This window comes from Lepisosteus oculatus, chromosome 26 (genome assembly GCF_040954835.1).
Source record: "Lepisosteus oculatus isolate fLepOcu1 chromosome 26, fLepOcu1.hap2, whole genome shotgun sequence".
In the NCBI taxonomy this organism is placed as follows: domain Eukaryota; kingdom Metazoa; phylum Chordata; class Actinopteri; order Semionotiformes; family Lepisosteidae; genus Lepisosteus; species Lepisosteus oculatus.
Window position 1 is genome coordinate 8264157 of NC_090721.1, and position 17805 is coordinate 8281961.

The window sequence follows — 17805 nt, forward strand, 5'->3', positions numbered from 1 at the left end:
CCATATGTAACAGGTGACATATATCCAGTTAGGAACCAATGAACATATAGCCAATAGATTTTTACAACAAACTGGACAAAATACATTCTGAAGTCATGCTGTATTTAAAAATGTTTCTCAAAGTGTCTTATCCCCAACAATAAAACTGAGTGTTGGAAGGACACTCAACTCTCTAAGCACAAAGACAATCTTTAAACAATTACAGATCTTCAAAAAACAAAATCTCTTTCAATCACATCCTCAGATTTATTTCAAACATATTTACCAACTTTCATGTGTCAATAGGATTGTAATATATGTCCGTATTAACAGTAATTTAAATTGTTCATTTTCTTTTCATGGCTGAAAAGATCTGCCCCTTTCATTCACAATTCTGACAGATGCAAACAGTGGATGAAATATTGTGGGCAAAGAGTTGAGAAAATTACAGTTTTTCAAAATATGCACATATCAGTGAAGCACAAAGCAGCCAAGACATCTTAAACTAGCCACAAATTGTCAAGAACATGGAAGCACTTATGAGTTAAATAAAAAAAGCTGCACCAGTCTAAGACATATGCTACTTGATAGTTCAGAATCTCAGCGATGGAGAACCATATAGTTTTTAACTTCCAATGAAAGTTCCTGAAGGGAGAAGCGATGATAGATAAGACAGCCCGTACATTCTTTTTATAAACCAAAAACCTTTTGTGCGCTCCTCTGCTAGATATTATTGTGGGCTAACATATATTTATTCTATGCCAATGATATTGCCGTTCTGCATTATCGCATTCATATTTCCAGGTTGTCAAGTTCAAAACAAAACAAAAGTTTCCTGTAGATAGTAGGCAAAGGGGTGATTAGCTGAAAGCTCTTTAACATTGCACTAAAAATGCAGGTCTCTGCAAATAAAATAACCGAGATCCTTTTCCTCCTTCCCTCAACATTTATTTAAATGGGACTCTAAATGCCTAACATTTACCCTCAGGAAACCCCAAATAGCCTTGGGTAGGTGGGCACATGGCTTATCTCCATAAAATGCATAGACAGGGATGTGTCCTTTGGTTACTACAGAGCTTCCCAATCCAGCCAGATAGCTCTTGCACTAGAGCTCCAGGCAGGATTTGGACTCCAAAGCCTCCCCCCTCTGAGGTTGCAATCGGATTAGGATGTGCGTGTAAATGACACGATTTCTGAGCCTGCAACAGCTGCCACAGCAGCAGCATCGGCACCAAAAGCACAGCAGAGCGCGGAGGGGGTGGCGATGGGAGAAGCAGCCAAAGAGCTCATCACACTTCTTGACTTTTTGCTTGGCTGTTTGAAAAGGCTTCACAAGCCAGTAAATGAATCTTGTCTACAAAAGCCAAAGTGCAGTGGGAGCTCTCAGATCTCTGAGGCCACGAAAGCCTGGACCTGGTTAAAATTTAAAATAAAGAACCACTGAGAGAGAGAAAAGCTTCTTCAGTGGAGGATATCTCGGTATGTGGTTCACATTTACATCGCTGGGGCTGCCCATGTGCAGAGAAACGCCGGCATGCTGCTTCAGACGGCATCATCCGGCACAAATTTGACACATCGCGTCCCAAAACTGTATTACATGTTTCATCCAAAATAACCTCTTCATCTCAACAGAGGGTTTGGGAAGATAGCAAAACCACTTTTAACCAAGAAAATAAAAGCCATCGTGAACATGTGGGGGATTTAGAACGCTTGGAAAGAAAGAAAGAATGTGGAGTTTCTATATGCTACTGTCATAGGGCGTTTTGCAGGGTGACTCACACCAAGTGAAAATAAATCTTTGCCTTCCTTTATAGATCCCTTATGGCAGGCAGGACATGATCCAGTCATCCACAGAAAAAAATCTGTTTTAGACTCCTGTGTGTAGCCAGAGTATAGCCTACATAGGCAAAGGTGTGTTTTAATAATCGGAGTCACACATGTAACAAAATCAGTTGATAGATAGCTAACAGAAATATAGGCTACTTTTAGTTTAGCAACCACACTAATCAAAGAAGAAGACTTTTTTTTCATATTCTTTAGAAACATCTACTATTTCTATGGCAGATGCACATCATTTCATTAGGCTTCAGCTTCCTGTGTCTTTCTTGTACGTATTGATGTTAATAAAAACGTGTTATCCATTTTTAAGAAATTGTATACACCATCATTAATACTTAATTCTAGTCATCTACAAAATAACAGCACTACTCCTGTAGTTTCTGTTTCTGTACAGACCTCTCTCAGAATGGACTTCAGGTGGAATATATTAAAAAATACTGGTACACTGGAAGGATAAAATAATCATACTGCCCAAACTGAGCATTTTAACAAGGAATACGATACAAAACAAGTGCATTTCAAATCTCGAGCAATGGGAAGATGATTCCTTGTATTACAAACTATCATGATGAACACTTTGCCTTTTTATTTTAATAAATGGCCATCCTCTAATGGAAGCAATACAAGGTCAGTTGAAATATAATTTGCTTAAGCTGAAAAAAAACTAAACCATGAGTTAAAAGCTTAGGTAAATTGCAATTATTATTACGAATCATGTCTGAATGTCAGACTTACACATGGTAAGGTGCAACTGAGCACCATCCTCCAAAACCTATAAGATAACTGTTGTGATTGCATTATATTAATGTATCAATTACAATTAATTAGATTATTCTTTAAGTGGGAATTAAAGCTGGACATTTTCAGGAGACAAATCATTCAATTAAACTAAGAAGTACCAGCAAAAAAAACATATATAGGAAACAGACAAAAAAAGCAATAGAATTATATTAGTAATGTAACAAAGTACCCTACTACATCTTTCACATGCCATAGATCAGACTACAAACAGCAACCTCCATAAAGATGGCAAGACCCACAGGGTATGCTTCTCCTTTCCTTTTTGTTCTCTAACAATTCTTCAGAACATGGATTTCCTCAGTACACATTACCCAACTTCAATTACTTGGTTGAGTATTATTAACCAACCAAACATAACCCCTGCTAAATCCATCTCATTGGAAAAGCCAAACCCATAAAAAGGCATGCATGTCTCCTTTCATCCTCCAATCAATGCTACCAGACTGAAGAACTGTTACTGTTACTGCAACTTTTAGAACATTTATTACTTTTACAACCAAGGTTAGTTTTAATTTTAGTAACACTTTACAATTGTCATTATCCAAATTATGTCAGTTGCTTGCTGTTTCATCACTTCTGGGTTTTCCTACGCTAGCCGACATCTGTTATTTCAGCTCTCACAACTGCCTGCGCCTGCGGTGCTCCACGTATCTTTTGCAGGAGACAGCTTTAATCCATCCATTTTATTAACCTGAGTCGAACGAAGGAAAACCACACGCTTCATGTGGTGTACCAAGCACACATGAAGCCTGAAAATTAATTAAACCAAAGTGAAAAAATTCATTTATAAGGGAACGTCACCACATTCAGACTGTGGCTATTTTTTTCATTTTTTCATTACTCTTCCAAATGTCTACAAATAATTACAGCCTCAGTTATAAGCATCAGTACCCTTCCACCCCAACAATGTCATTTGCTTATTATAGTAGGTGTTTGCAAGTTAAGTGACACTTAACTGACAATGGTGGAAATTGCATGTGGTGTCGCTGGCACTGGAAATGATGATGCACGTGCATGTCTGGGGAGCAGAAGCTGAGAAAACTGGTCCTATGGCCGAAACAAAGTCACCAAGAGGAAGGCAGGGTAAAACTCATAAAAGCAGACATCCAGGCCTAATTTCATGTGAAACGCATGAAAAGAATACTGTCTCTGGTGGATTCAGATATGGGGATCTGTAAATAGTTGCTTTGGGTACTTTTATTGTATACCTCCTGGTTAAGTATATACGGCAATTGTTCCTTCTTTCAGCAAGTCGTGAAGTTAAGAGATTTAACTGGATTTCATACAATACAGAGAGAGCAATACAGGGAGATTCACAACTTTATCACACCAGCCCAACACTGGGGTTTAAACTGCTTTCATTCAAGTAAGCTTTAAACTAATACAGCAGGTACACTATGTCCAGGTGTGACTCTCTCACGCAGGGCTCTCTGTCTGTGGAAATCTTCAATCTTCAACTCTTTCCAGGGAAAAGGGTGGGACCTGACGCATGGCTAACTTGAACACTTGCTCCCTACCTTCCCTTTCATTTACATGAAGCTGAGTGGAAGGGGGGGCGGGGGGTGGGGGCTGTCCTGGGTAAAGAGAACTGATACAACAGAAAACAAACAGGGTGCAGGGTCTTTTCTCATCAGGCTTCAGCTATACTAAAGCATACCCAGAAATGTCACTCTTATTTCCACAACTCCATAGACTTCTGCAAACAGAAACAAACAATAATACCCTTTGTCCTAAATAGTTATTTTGCTGGATTATACCACCGTGACTATTGTGTATTCGGTGAGAACAAAATATAATTGATAAACAAGTAATGTTGAACAAAAAAAAAACATCATATAAATAATTAAATTATTGGGGACGGGGGTTGAAGTGTATCAATACGAAAGTCTGTGACAGTACACTTTAACAAGAAGTACAGCTTCTCAAAAAAATAATCACAGGTGCCTACATTCCCACTGCAGTATGAAAAGATGACCAGGCTGGGACAAGTCTCTATCAGTACGCCCTGGCTCTGAAATTAAGGTCTCAGATTCAGAAAAAGCTTAAACCTTCCTAAAGTACTTTGTGGCCTTATCTCTGGAAAGACCTGAAATCATATATGGTATTTTCAGACACTGTGGGGTGCTGATGAGTACAATTGAAGCCCGTCAACAGTAGGAACTGAATTACCTATTCTTGGTATGAAAATGTGACTAATTGTCTAATTGTTCTTGTGTTTTTTGTCCTCTAGGGTCTCTCTGGGGTTTATTATTGTTTCATGATCACATTGGGTAATGTTCACAATACATTGCCCTATGACTGAATCTGCTGCTATAAAAACCTAATCTAACTCCTGCTAGCATAGCACTGAAAGGAAGAAGAAAAAACAAAAATTAACAACAACATAAGTGAGCATGAAGAATCTTTTTTTCCTCATTCTAAAATCCTTGAGTCGGAATGCTAAACATTTAATGTTAATAGATACAAAACGTGTTTGAAGTAAAAAGACAGACAAATTGAAAAACTAATTTCTGGAGTTAGATCAGTCCCGTGAGCCTGTGTCATATTGATTTATAACAGTTATTTCTAAGCAGGACAAAAAAAAACACACAGATGAAAACAATTACTCTATTTTTGTAGGCAACAAGTGAGGTGGGTGGTAACTGAGAAATTTTCTAAAAATCCTGTCACAATATTCTGCTTCTTTTTTTTTTTTTGCTTTTTTTTCTCTCAAAACCCTACCCTCAACACACAACAAACGCCAGCCACATCAGAGCCTCCTCAGGGCCTGAGGGGGCCCTTTGATTCCAGCACGCCGCAGGCATTAGTGGGAAAGTAATTAGGGTAAAAAGTTCAACCACAGCTCCATGTCTGCTGCGCTGCCAGAAATAAATTTCCTCTCATTCACAGGGTCTTACGATACTTCCCTGAGAAGCATATTGGAAACACATTTATCTTTGCAGAGTTTTTTCCTTTTCTAATTATCTTTATGGTGTTTACAGTGTTTAATTACTCAAAGTACACCAGCGACAGCAGGGTTTACACCTAAACGACCGAGGGGCTGCCATGTCTGTTTTAAAAAAGTATTTGTGCTATTTCTTCTCTCCTCATAGAAGTAAACCCCCAAATTATTCAGATCTGGACAATATTGTGAGTCCCATTCAGTTGCATATTAAACAAAAAACAATCACAGGTTAAAGGCCGGTCTCTTTTGAGTTTCAGAAACATTACAAAAACAAAAACACTTTCCCCTCATTCAAAATGTCCTGACTGATTCTTCTGAAACTTCTACTACAATGATCAACAGAGTCCATTCTGTATTCCTCATCTCCTTGGCTGCAAACAGCTCTTCAGATTACTTTGAAGCAGGTGAGAGAAAAATCTCTATAGGATGGGCTCCCATTTAATCCTGGACAACTACAGTAAAAATGTAAAAAACAATGGTGAGCACTTCAAACATATAAATGAGGAAGACTGCACAAAAATCAAAAGAAAGGAAATTTGGGGACCCTCATTCTGTCCTTTGAACTGCAGGAGCCATCCTCTTTGAGCAGAGCTGACAGCCACATCTGTTCAAGCACCTACAGTATTACTCAGCTGCTGCAGGGTGAGTTCTTTAAAATGCACAGAGATGCAGCAGAGGTAAGCCAGGCTATTTTTTTTATAAGAATATAAGTGACTCTATTACATCTCTCACAATACTTTGCGGTCCTGTTCCAAGTTTTGTGACTTCCGATGATCTGAACTTATCTTTATTTGACTTTACATATCATCGGGAATAAGTAACAGTGGGATTGTTTTTCCTAATCACACAGCAGGAAAATAAACAAAACCAGCCTGGAAACAACTGAGAACCAGCTTTTTAATCCATTTGCATTTTCTATAGTCTTTGCAGCATAAGAAAGAGTAAAACAATTAAATACTCTGTAACACCATTAATATTATTTAAACTTATTTACCTAAGTCACTATGGTAAAACATTAGGTCAAAGGACAAGCAACAAAGTTCAAAGGATGCCTAAGACGCGCACAGCAGTTGCAATTTGTTTTTTTCTAAAGGTTGTACAGAGGAAACGCGACAGAATGCCAATCGTTTCTCTTCCTTTTCAAAGGATATACTGAGAACCTGCAATAGACAGAAAGCAGACACTTCCGTCAAAATAAACCAAGTCTAAATTTTTCAAATAAAGAACAAAACTGCCTTCCACAGACTATGCGTGTGGGCGAAAAAAAAGGAAGTTAGAAACCCATTATGGGAATTTCAATTTCTCCACAAGAACTAAAACCTGTTTATGAATGAATTCATTTCAACATAGAATGAATGCCTCATTTACAATTGATATATACATTTTTTCTTTGGTATTTTAAGACAATACACTGAATTTGAATTTTGAGTTTTTACAAAAACAGTACATGTGAAAAAATAAGGTGCTCCTTCATCATCTAGATGCGGTATTTTATGAGTGGTTATTCAAGTGTCTAATAAAATCTGGATAAATACAGAATGTATTAAAAGCGACATCATTAGATTATAATAATATCATAACACAATATATTATTATAAGTAGCAGCAGTAGTAGTACTGAATATATAATCCTTTATTATTAAATAACACCAAATGCTTTAACACAAGAGTTTCAAGGTTAGAAAAGGAAAAGGCTCTTCCTTACAAAAAAGTAAACATTACAAATGATGCACTAGAAGTTTGTGCCCTGGGTTGATACAGGTTTGTCAAGAAATCTGACAAAATACAAGCACAAGCAGGAAAGATAATGAGGTGCTCATGGCTGTGGGTAACCACAGAATACTAAATGCGACAAAAACAGTGTTACAATAGGAATGGAGAAGTTACACTGAGCACTCTAAGCCACATTAAAGCTGTAAAATAGGTATTATAAATATCCCCTTTTGATTGAGGAAAATAAAGTCTCCTGCTGTAAAACAGCGTTGGTTTTTTAATCCTCTTAATCTAAATCATTTTTAATACAAAGAATTTGGATTTTTATTTAATACAATGTAAAAAGGATACCTGACATTTTATACTCAAAACTGACATGGAATAGCAATGAAAAGCACGGCTCAGTTTCAGGACAGGCTTTCCTTAATTCTCCTTAAAACTGTTTGTTGGGGCAGTTTTTAGTTCAATCCTGTAATTATTGAGCATGGACAATCAGAGACATTATATGAGGATGTTTCAAATACTATTCTTAATTTTACATTTCTATTATTATTCCTGTTCTAATTCTTATTAAAAGCATCCATAAGGCCAGAGTACAACAGCAAAGTCTGATTGCACTTCATATTACATTTCTTGCAGAATACTTGTTCTAGCCAAGACCCAGGCTACCCTGCTTGCACACTCAGGCAATGGGTTACACCTCTTTAAGAAAAGGGTTAAATGAAGGCTGATAAGAGAGTACAGAACAAGACATAGGTTGCTCCAAAGAAACTGCAAAAAGCACCATACCATGTGTTTCTGTTTAGAATAAGAATGACAACTTTATATTTTTTCCTTTCTAAGTAACAGCAGTGCAGGCGTTGGTCAGGAGACCAGAGAAGAGAGAACAGAGAAGGCAGTAGGCAGTCTGTGCTCTGACATTGTGGTAAGGGCTGAAGGATGGGGAAGGTTTGGGCTAGGAGCTCCCTCACAAAACCCCTTGACAGATGAAGGACAGCTCCTCAGCAAACACGTCACACAGAAAAGTCCAACAATGTTTTCCACAAGCATACTTAGACGCTTCCAATAATCTCTGCATTGTTGCACCCAGACTCCGTCAAATCACCCAGATCTTTTAACAGCTCCTCTCTTGATCCTGAAATGTCTCATGTTAACAACAAAGACAGAAGAAGGTAGCAAAAGTTTTTTTTAACATCTTTTTTCCTCACTAGGACAAAAGGCTTTGTTCAGGCAGTGTCACATTATGTGAGGAGAATTCCAAACTTACTATAGTCTACATTTTTTGCAGGACACATACTGAATTGAAATTTTCTGTGGTGCCCACCCATACAAAGTTAAGTGTTGTACCACTCTTATGAATATGGGTATTCTGCAAGAAATATGTTGATATAAGATGTGATAAAGTACTGTCTTTCATGTCCTAATTAACATTTTAAAAAATATTGTGAGATTGGAAATTCAAATCCAGGCCAGACAGTTTGTGGAGGGATATTGAAGATCATGTGGCACGAACATTCTTCACTAATTTGCAAACTTTACTGGCGCTGGTGCCGTGTATGAGGAGATGCTTATGTATTTTGCTGTCAGGAAAATCACCACATCCATACATTGTTTGGACTTAAGGCATAATCCTTTCCATTGATAAAATTATGTTGAGTGCGCCTGGCTGAAATTCCACAAATACAGACCCAGTGCACATGCTTTTTCCTTTCTGGTTTTCCTTTAATTTGCAAATCTTGTAATCTAAGACTAAAGCTGACTGAACCAACTTCTAAACCAGCAAAGCTCTATCAGCCAAAACAGAAATCTGTTTTCCATTTATGTGTCAAGACTGCATCCTTTTTGGTGGTTGACAAAAGCTGTTATTTCGAAATGATTATACACTAAAAATTGTGTGAGGACCTTAGTAAGTTTATGAACTAGTTTAATGGAAAAAAGAGATTAAAATGTGTCCTGAGGTTTTTAAATATAAAGTTATTTACGAAACACTTCTACTGGGACAACAGGAGCCAAGCCATTCAGCCAGAGGTCAGAGTTAGGGTTTTAAAACACTTCAGATGCAGTGCTAACATCTCAAGAGTGCAAACTTAAACAATGATGCCCTCTTTCACTATCAAAGTGGAAATACCATGTCCATGCATAGTGATAAATGGGAGTGCCTCACCAACCCTGAGAACAAGTGAATGCAAGTCTCATCTGATTAGAAGTGTGCCTTTACTTAAGTCATTCATTCACTTGTTCTGTCGGAGAAGACGCCACCTTTGCAAATCCATATTTTGGTGTAACAATACAGCCGTAGCAAAAAGTCAAGCTGATGAAATAGGATCTCTCCTTCACTCTCCTCCACAGTGTGCCAATGACTGCCAGCAATCCGCACTAAAGGAAAGCCGCTTAAAAAAAAAAATGTATGACAATAGTAGTGAAATAATTTATCAAATAAAACGCACGCACACAGGTCATGCACAGGATAACAACAGAACACGGTTTGAGGCTCTGGAATACAACGACAACACCAACAGAAAGATTTCTTTGGGTGTATCCTGTCTGTGACGTGCAGCCCCAATGAGTGGCAGCTGAACTGTGCCTCATTTAAAGGCTGCACGGCAATTACTTGTGAAAAGAGCTCCGTTTCTTCACAGTTTATTTCTTAACTTCCGCTGACAGGCGAAGGGCTGTTCTTTTTCCCTGGACGGCAACGCCAGACATTGACCGTCACGTGGAGCTCAGAGAACCCTCATGGCACCCTGGAAAAAGCTCCACCCCTCACACGCTGCTGGTCAATAATCCCTGTTCTGGCTTCATCTCAACAGACCACTCCCTGGCCCCAGCAGTGCAGGCACTGGCCCTTTGATGCTGCCTTCTTATGTTCAGTAAATTATAGGTTTTCAAATGCACTTAAGATTTGTACCTCATAATGTCTAAATGTCACACAGAATGAACGCTTTGTAAGTCTCTTCTGCTTTCAAATGAGAAACCAATAAAAGGACACCAAAGGAACATTCCATTAGCACATACAGCGCCCCACATGTTAAACGTATTAAAAATGGCTATCCTAAAGCTTCATGGTTTATGTAGATTATTTTTTCCCTACTGCGATTTTATCAATAAAATGTCAGCTTGCACAATAAATTACACAAAGCAAGAAGCATTTCTGCTGACAGGCAAGATTGCGCGTCTGTTAAAAAAAAATCTCAACACAGGCTGCTTTTTTAATGATTTTTCCAGAATACACACAGACGTAATAATCGAATTGCATACACGCTTTTTGTGTCCAGCTATTTTCCTGTAGTGGCTTTAATTGAAGAAAGAAATGGAAAACTAGGTGTGAATTTTTCCTAATTCTTTTTTCACTCCCTCCCATATCCGATGGAAGGAGTTATTTATCCTTGTGGGTCTATTAACCACTTTGCCAGATGTGATGTGGCCCTTTCTTCCTTTCAGGTCCTGAGCGCAGCATGGGAGTGGACACTGCGCAGAATCACTTGCCCTGAAACCCAGACTAACAAACACAGAGTTTTTTTTTTCTCTGTGCATCTCTTCTTATGAAAACAAATGTAAAACACAAAGATTTAAACACTTTTTTATGTGTTAAGGGATTATTTTTTTTAAAAAAGAGAATAAACAGGAAATACCTGCAGGTGTGCCCTAAGTCTCTTCTACAGCACAGCTGTATGCCAACCGGAGTCATGTGAGAGCCACCCATGCCACCCAGAGCCATGTGGTATTCATGTCACTCACTTACCCAGAAGACCCTGCACTTTTGCATACACCAAGGAGGGGTCTCTTCTCAGCAAAACTGTCTGCTTTCAGAGGACCTGTGAGTGGGACATACAAAGGCAAATTAAAAACTGGTCAAAACAAAGGAGTACATTCATTAACAACATGTATGTGGAGTCTCTGTCTGCCAGAGTCACCCACCCACATCTTTTTAATAAGCTTCTCTCACAGCAGGAAGTGTGTTGATTACATTACAACAGTTGCTCTGTAATCAAATTATGGTCTAACATTTTCCAAGAAAATAAAATAAAAATAAAACAGGACCTTCTTTCCTGTCAACTTATAGACTCATCTTCTTTGACCACAGAATAGTGCTTGGTTCGCATAAAACTTACAAGGATCAAATGAAATTAAAATACCAACATGCAAGGGCATCTTGAAAAGACAGAAAACAGAAACGGCACTCTGTTCAAATGTGTTGAGCTGAAACAAATTTTAAAAAGGGCAAAAAAAACCTTCAAAGCTCAGAAGAGCCTTTTGTCTGATTCTGTGTTTGATTTTTTGGGTTTTCAAAAATTACTACATAGTAAAAGGCCAGTAGGCATATTTTTAAAAAAAAATTGCAGTAAGTTTACAGATCCCATATTTCTTAAATTGTTCAATTTGAAAAAGGGGGAAAAATTCAAATCTCATCCAGATTTTAATGATCTATAATAATGGTGACCATACTAACCTATGTAAAGCAGTAATTTAGGCAGCAAAGTATGCAGCAAGGCTATGAGAGTAATCAGCTTCAGGAACACAGGATTCTTGTGGTGTATCGTGTGAGCACATGCACTATTTCCAAAACTTAACACTTCAAATGGGTTGCTCTGTTCTTAAAAATGTTGTCTTCCAACATTACAGCTAGTCACGATATTAAATCATGAACTAAATAAGATGTCTCACAGAGGAAACAGCTGACTTTTTATTTAGGTCCATCTTCTGAAAAGGCCACTGGGTCATTCACAAGCTTATTTATTCCCCTCACGTCTTTTAGAAAGACTACTGTCTTATTGATAAGCATATCAAAGAGATCTGAAAGTTTTGATAAGAGCCAGGAAAATTAAATATTTAATTCTGCATTTCTGAAATACAACAGGCCCTCTGGGACTTGTTTAAAAACTTTATTAGCAATCAATTTTACTCAGATGTGTGTAGACACTGGGACGGCTGATGCTATCTTGTTATCTAGCTACCTCTGATAATATGCCTCTCTAAAAATGGAACAGATGCAGCTTTCCAGCAAGGTCAAGAAGCAGTGTGTCTCTATCTTACAGGCTCCTGCGCTCTTCAAAATACTTAGACACTGTCTGTGCATAGCAAAATTGGTGCGTCTCTCGTATAGGAAAAATATTTCCTATTAAGTTATCTATGCTTTAACTTCAAAGGAACATATTCATATGTATGTATATATGACCGTATGAAACTGCTTTATTGATGTCATAAATGAAAGAAGAGCAGATGTGGACAGAGTTGTGGATTGAGAATCACAAGAATGCTTTTAACAAGAGGCTTTCAAAAAGCTGCTTTGCCAATTAATTTAAATTGCACAGTGGCTCAGAAACCTAAGGCAACTCTGTATTTAATTTAAAAGATTCATTAAAAAATGGTCTTTACTCAAACATTTTATACATTAAAAACAATGCCTTTTCACTTCAGACTGTCAGTGATCTGCTTCAGATATTCTATGTACTTCTTAACTTTTCACCTGTAAGAAGACTGCCTGGATCAACAGCCTCCATCATCTTCTCATGAATTATTTCACAGATTTCAAACTGAACTCCAGTAACTAGAAGGTATAATGAACCAAGACCTCCAATTGTAATAAAAAACCCTTGTTTTGTGTTAGTCTATATAAAACAACAAAATCTTCTCAGCAAATACAGAGTTGTAACTGTCTTTTTAATATCATGTTTTTTTTAATTGGATTAATTTGCTAATCAGTATTATCAAAAATATATACATAAAATAAGGAGTCCGGATCTACAATTAGACCACTGGATCCCAACAAAGAGACTGTTCTGGAAAACTTGCGAATTTCCTCCTTAAAGTTTGGAAAAGACTTTTCTTATTACAATCGACACCTATTTTCAGGACTTTCCAAAATCCACCCACCCAGACTCCCACATTTAACAATCACCCCTTTTAAAACTCACTACAGTGCAACACTGTTTGCACTTTACTGATTACAATCAGTTTCCCCATTTGTACAATTCACATTATTTTGCACAGAATCATTCTCCTCATGTGTTGAATATCTGCTGCTTCTTATTACAGCCTTTCTGCTTTTATCCAATTCCAGATATTGTGAATGCTGTCATTGTGCATTGTTAAAATCTGCCAAAAGACCGGAACAAATATAGAGAGAACAAAAACGATTTTTCTCGCCGAAATGTCACAGCGTGCTTGCGCAGATTCCATTCAGAAAATATACCTGCAGCGACAGCAATTTCAGATTCTGCTATTGGACCTGCTAATCGGCGGAAAAAAAAAGACCGAAGGCTGGTTATGTTCAAAAAGCATAACCGCTTGCGTTGTCATATTAAAAACAGCTGTAAATGACATGTTCTAGGGATTGCCTTGAGCTGAATTATTTGATTTCAATCCTGTTGTACTTAACTTGGATTCACTCCACCATCCAAAACTTACCAAATTGCACAAGGAGAAATGTGAAAGTGTCGCCTAACTTCAGGTGGAGATTTAACCACACAGCTTGCTTATTTATTTTTCAAAATTTGTGTTATCTGTGACAATGATCACCACGCCGTATTTCTTCCCAGAGAGGCTGTTTTTTCCCTTATTTTAATAAATGTAATTACCACAAGTCATACACTAGCCAATAAGCAAGTTGTGATGAAAGAAAGGGGAAAATCTGTGTTTTTTACCAGAACTCTGGCATAGAAGAGTTCCTCACTTCTGAAGCAGCCAGTTGACAGAAAGCCAACACTAATCTTATAGGACTGACTTCAATATTAGGATCGGAACACAGTGGGGCTCTGGCAAGGGCTCTGTTCTATTAAGAAACACGGGGCAGCCTTTAATTTAAACATGATATATTGAAGAAAAAAACTAGCCCAAAACAAAATAAATCATGCCATATTTAACTTAATTTTAAAAGCTGTCCCTGTACACTGAAAACAGATTTGAGGCAAGGCAATTTTCTTTTTGCAGCAAGGGGTTCATTTGTTGTACTGAAACACTTTCCTAAAATAAAATCAATCAAGGGATTATTAATTAATCTGACAGATGCTGCAAGACTCACGAAACACTTAATTAAATGTTTAAATTAAAGTTTTTTTTATTAGTTTTTAGATGTGCTTTAATTTTAAAATAATAACAAACAAAAAAAAACGCCCAACACAAATCTATGTGTGGTCAAGACCAGGCTGGAGAATGTGGCTCAGGGAGCTGAATCCTGTCACTGAGAGAAGCTCTCTGGGAGGGCTTAACTACAGCTACAAGGGGACAGTAGAGGGAAGACAGGAGCTTCCTTTTATAAGGCCATGTGTAACAGCTCTAAAGGAATGCATGGATATTTTCTTTCAGGATATTTCAGAGGCATAAAAAAGGATTCACAATAATCAAATGACAGCGCGAAAGCAAGACCAAACATAGAAAAATAGCACCTTTTATGCAAAATTAAATGGTAAAAAAACAAAACAATTTGCTGTTGCTGTGCCTTGATTTTTTCCTTTTGCTGAAGAAATCATCTCCAGACACGCCACAGAAGCGTAGAGCGGGTGAGCTCATAGAGGTTTCCAAAAGCAGGTCACTGAAACAAACCCTTTGCCGACCTGCGCTCCCCAGGCCTTCTCTTGCTCACACCCACCCTCTCCTGCTGTGTTTGTGGCCTGGGTCAGCCAGGCCCTGCGACTGCGGCTGCAGTGGGGACAAGGGCGCCTCGCCTGTACTTACTGACATGGGGAGCAGGCAGGAGCCTGGCAGCTCGCACTGGACCATTCCGCACCGAAAACAGCTCCTGCGCTTCGCCGCTGATCTGGAAGAAAGCAAATAACAAAAACGGTTAAATAGAATATTACCGTTGGAGGGGAGAGGACCTAACACCGTAGGAAAGAGGAGTGGCTTCTTTAACTTTACATACAGTACACTGATGCTGATGAAAAGGGTTGGAATAATTTTCCTTCTGGGATGTAAAGCAGGAGACAAGAACTAGACCCCTGAGTCAGGAGATGCCCTTTATTTTGAACGGACAAAAAAAAAACAGACAGCCAGTCCCTGAGTATTTAGGCCACCCATTCTTGCCCTTCCTATCCAATACTGGGCAGTACAATGCTTCAGTACGCACAGTGCTTAAAAGAAGCTATTACAGCTCAATCAGATCAATCACAGCTGCTGGCTATGTCAAAACTATGCTCTGAATTGTACTTGGGGGGCACAGCTCAGACTTCCACACAGAGATCCAAATGTGTCAGAAGCATGCAAGAGTATTGTTAATGTCTTCTCATTATTTTTACGAAACAGTAACTGGGACATTTAAAAAGATGTACTCTTCACACAGAAGCTTTCTTTATATTACTGTATGAGCAATATGTGAGCCCAAAATCTGTCTGAAAGAAAACCAACATAGCGGATTACGTCATCAAAGATTTCATGCCGTCATCAGAGGATTAAAGCCCGTGCCACTTTCGTACCATATATTTTGAAGTGGAATGCATTTACATTTCAGCCTCTAGTGTGCAGGCCAGGAATGTAAACTCACATTCCCTATTTTGAAAAAACTGCAAATAAAACATTACGGGACAGTTCTGCCCATTTCTGGTGGCATCCAAAAAAGAAGGCTCTTCAGGAACTACAGTATCCTAAGGATCACACCAGCCAATCGGATTCCCAGTTTCACAGTCATTATCCAATCAGTGGGAGTTCTTAAGCTTGCTAAAGCCTCCGTTCTTGGAACTCTTACTATGTAGGCAGATTAGTGCTAAGGACCTTAACGCGATCCACTACAGAAGGAGTACTATTAACTCTGAAAATCAACTTATATGTAAATCACAAGACTGTCCATTTAGACTCTCACTTTCTTAAATAAAGTGTGAAATACACCATGAAAGATTTTCCAAAAGAAGCATTACAGAAACATACAAAAACAGTATTAGTGAGGGAATCAAATGAACATTTGTTCAGTCTTGAACAGTTGCGATTATTTTAAAGAACTTAAATAATTATAAAGAAAGCATTTAACCAGTATGAACAAACTCTGCATTAAAACTGACCACGCTTTGTACGGTTTGTAAACCCATAAGGGTTGTCTGTGAAACAAGCATACCAGCTATGCTGTGGAAGCTGATACACTGGCTTTGTCTCAAGAAACAGCAGGATAAGATCCTTGGATCAATTATCTACTCACTACCAAATAAGCTAGATGGGCTGACTGTCCTTCTCTCGTTTGCGATCTTTATTATGTGCAGCTATTTTTGTATGATACATGTCCTGTTGTGTATTTTGTTTTAGTGTTTTGTTTTTACAAACAAAAAATGGTGCCGTTCAAAGAGATTAACTGCAATGTAAATATCAATAACAGCGCTTAAGGAAAAAAAAAGGCATTTTACATACTCAAAAGGCACTGATAGAGTCAACTCGGCAGATTACATCAGAATAATCGGTAAAACACAAACCAAAGGACACAACTGGAGGCATATTTATAACTATGAAGAGGAAATACGTGGAAGTACACATACCCGTACATATACCAGGAAGCACATTTATAACTATAAACAGGAGGCATGTATTTACCCAAAGTGTTGTGGGAGCATGGAACAAGCTGCCAAGCCCTGCAGTTGAAGCCAATATCCTGGTTTTTTTTTCAAGAAAGAGCTAGAAAAGAACTTTGGATCACTTAGCAATTAACCACCAAATGGTCTATATGGGCCAAATGGTAACATTTCTCGTGTTCTTATGTTCAAAGAGGGTATTTCAGTACAGTAAGGGCAAGAGTTCCTGAAAGATAATGAAATCTGTATTTTCTTGGTAATACATTAAACATATATTTAATTAGTCACAGAACTCATGAACAGAGCATGATGCCTGCTGCATCTCACTGATTTGTTTTTTCCAAAATTCCCAGGGATACAGTTTTGCACAGAATCTGCAATGTACAGCCTTAAATGGTTAATGAGTTTTAAAATCAGTTTCTTAGTTTTGATAATAAGATTCATGCTTAGTGTGTTATCCATAGATTAGTCATCTCTTAATAAGTAACTCCCTTAATCAATATAGACATTCTTGCAATTATCCTTTCTGGTAGTCCAAAAAGTGGTCCTAATGCAATCATATAATTATGAATTTTGCCCGCCCCACTTTCTACATTTAAAAGGAAAAAGCTGGACGAAGAAGTCAAAGACAATGTGGAGAAGAACAAAGAGAGATCTGTTCACACTGTAGGAAAAATAATCTTTTCCAACTGCAGAAAATGGGCTTCACATGCTAAAAAAAAACTGTAAACCAAACCACAAAATAAAAAAGCTACCAAGAAAGGAATAAATGCATCCAGAGTATTACAATGCAAATGATGACTGCTTTCTGAACAGCGATCAAAAACATGTATTGGCCATAGCACTGCATCACTGCAGAAATCATAATAATTATGAGTCGGTCGTCTTTGCAAACCACTATATTTTTAATATTTTAACAGTGTGATACTGACTTGTTTGCTGCCACAGGTACACGTGACAATTTTTTTAAAGCATTGGGATTATGTTCATCACTCACAATGCCCAGTCACTCTGGATACATCTTAAATATATACCCATGTTT

General features: G+C 38.0%; 1 protein-coding gene across 5 annotated transcripts in view; it reads right to left on the bottom strand.

Moving 5' to 3' along the window:
- bcas3 (BCAS3 microtubule associated cell migration factor) overlaps positions 1-17805 on the bottom strand; it is a 234446-nt gene that overhangs the window by 207461 nt on the left and 9180 nt on the right. For all 5 annotated transcript variants that reach the window (XM_006640898.3, XM_015367379.2, XM_015367378.2 and 2 more), the window contains 2 exons: positions 14950-15031; positions 11018-11090 (listed from right to left, as the gene is read on the bottom strand). In XM_006640898.3, coding sequence (XP_006640961.1) covers positions 11018-11090; positions 14950-15031 — 155 coding nt within the window. The remainder of the gene's footprint in view (positions 1-11017; positions 11091-14949; positions 15032-17805) is intronic.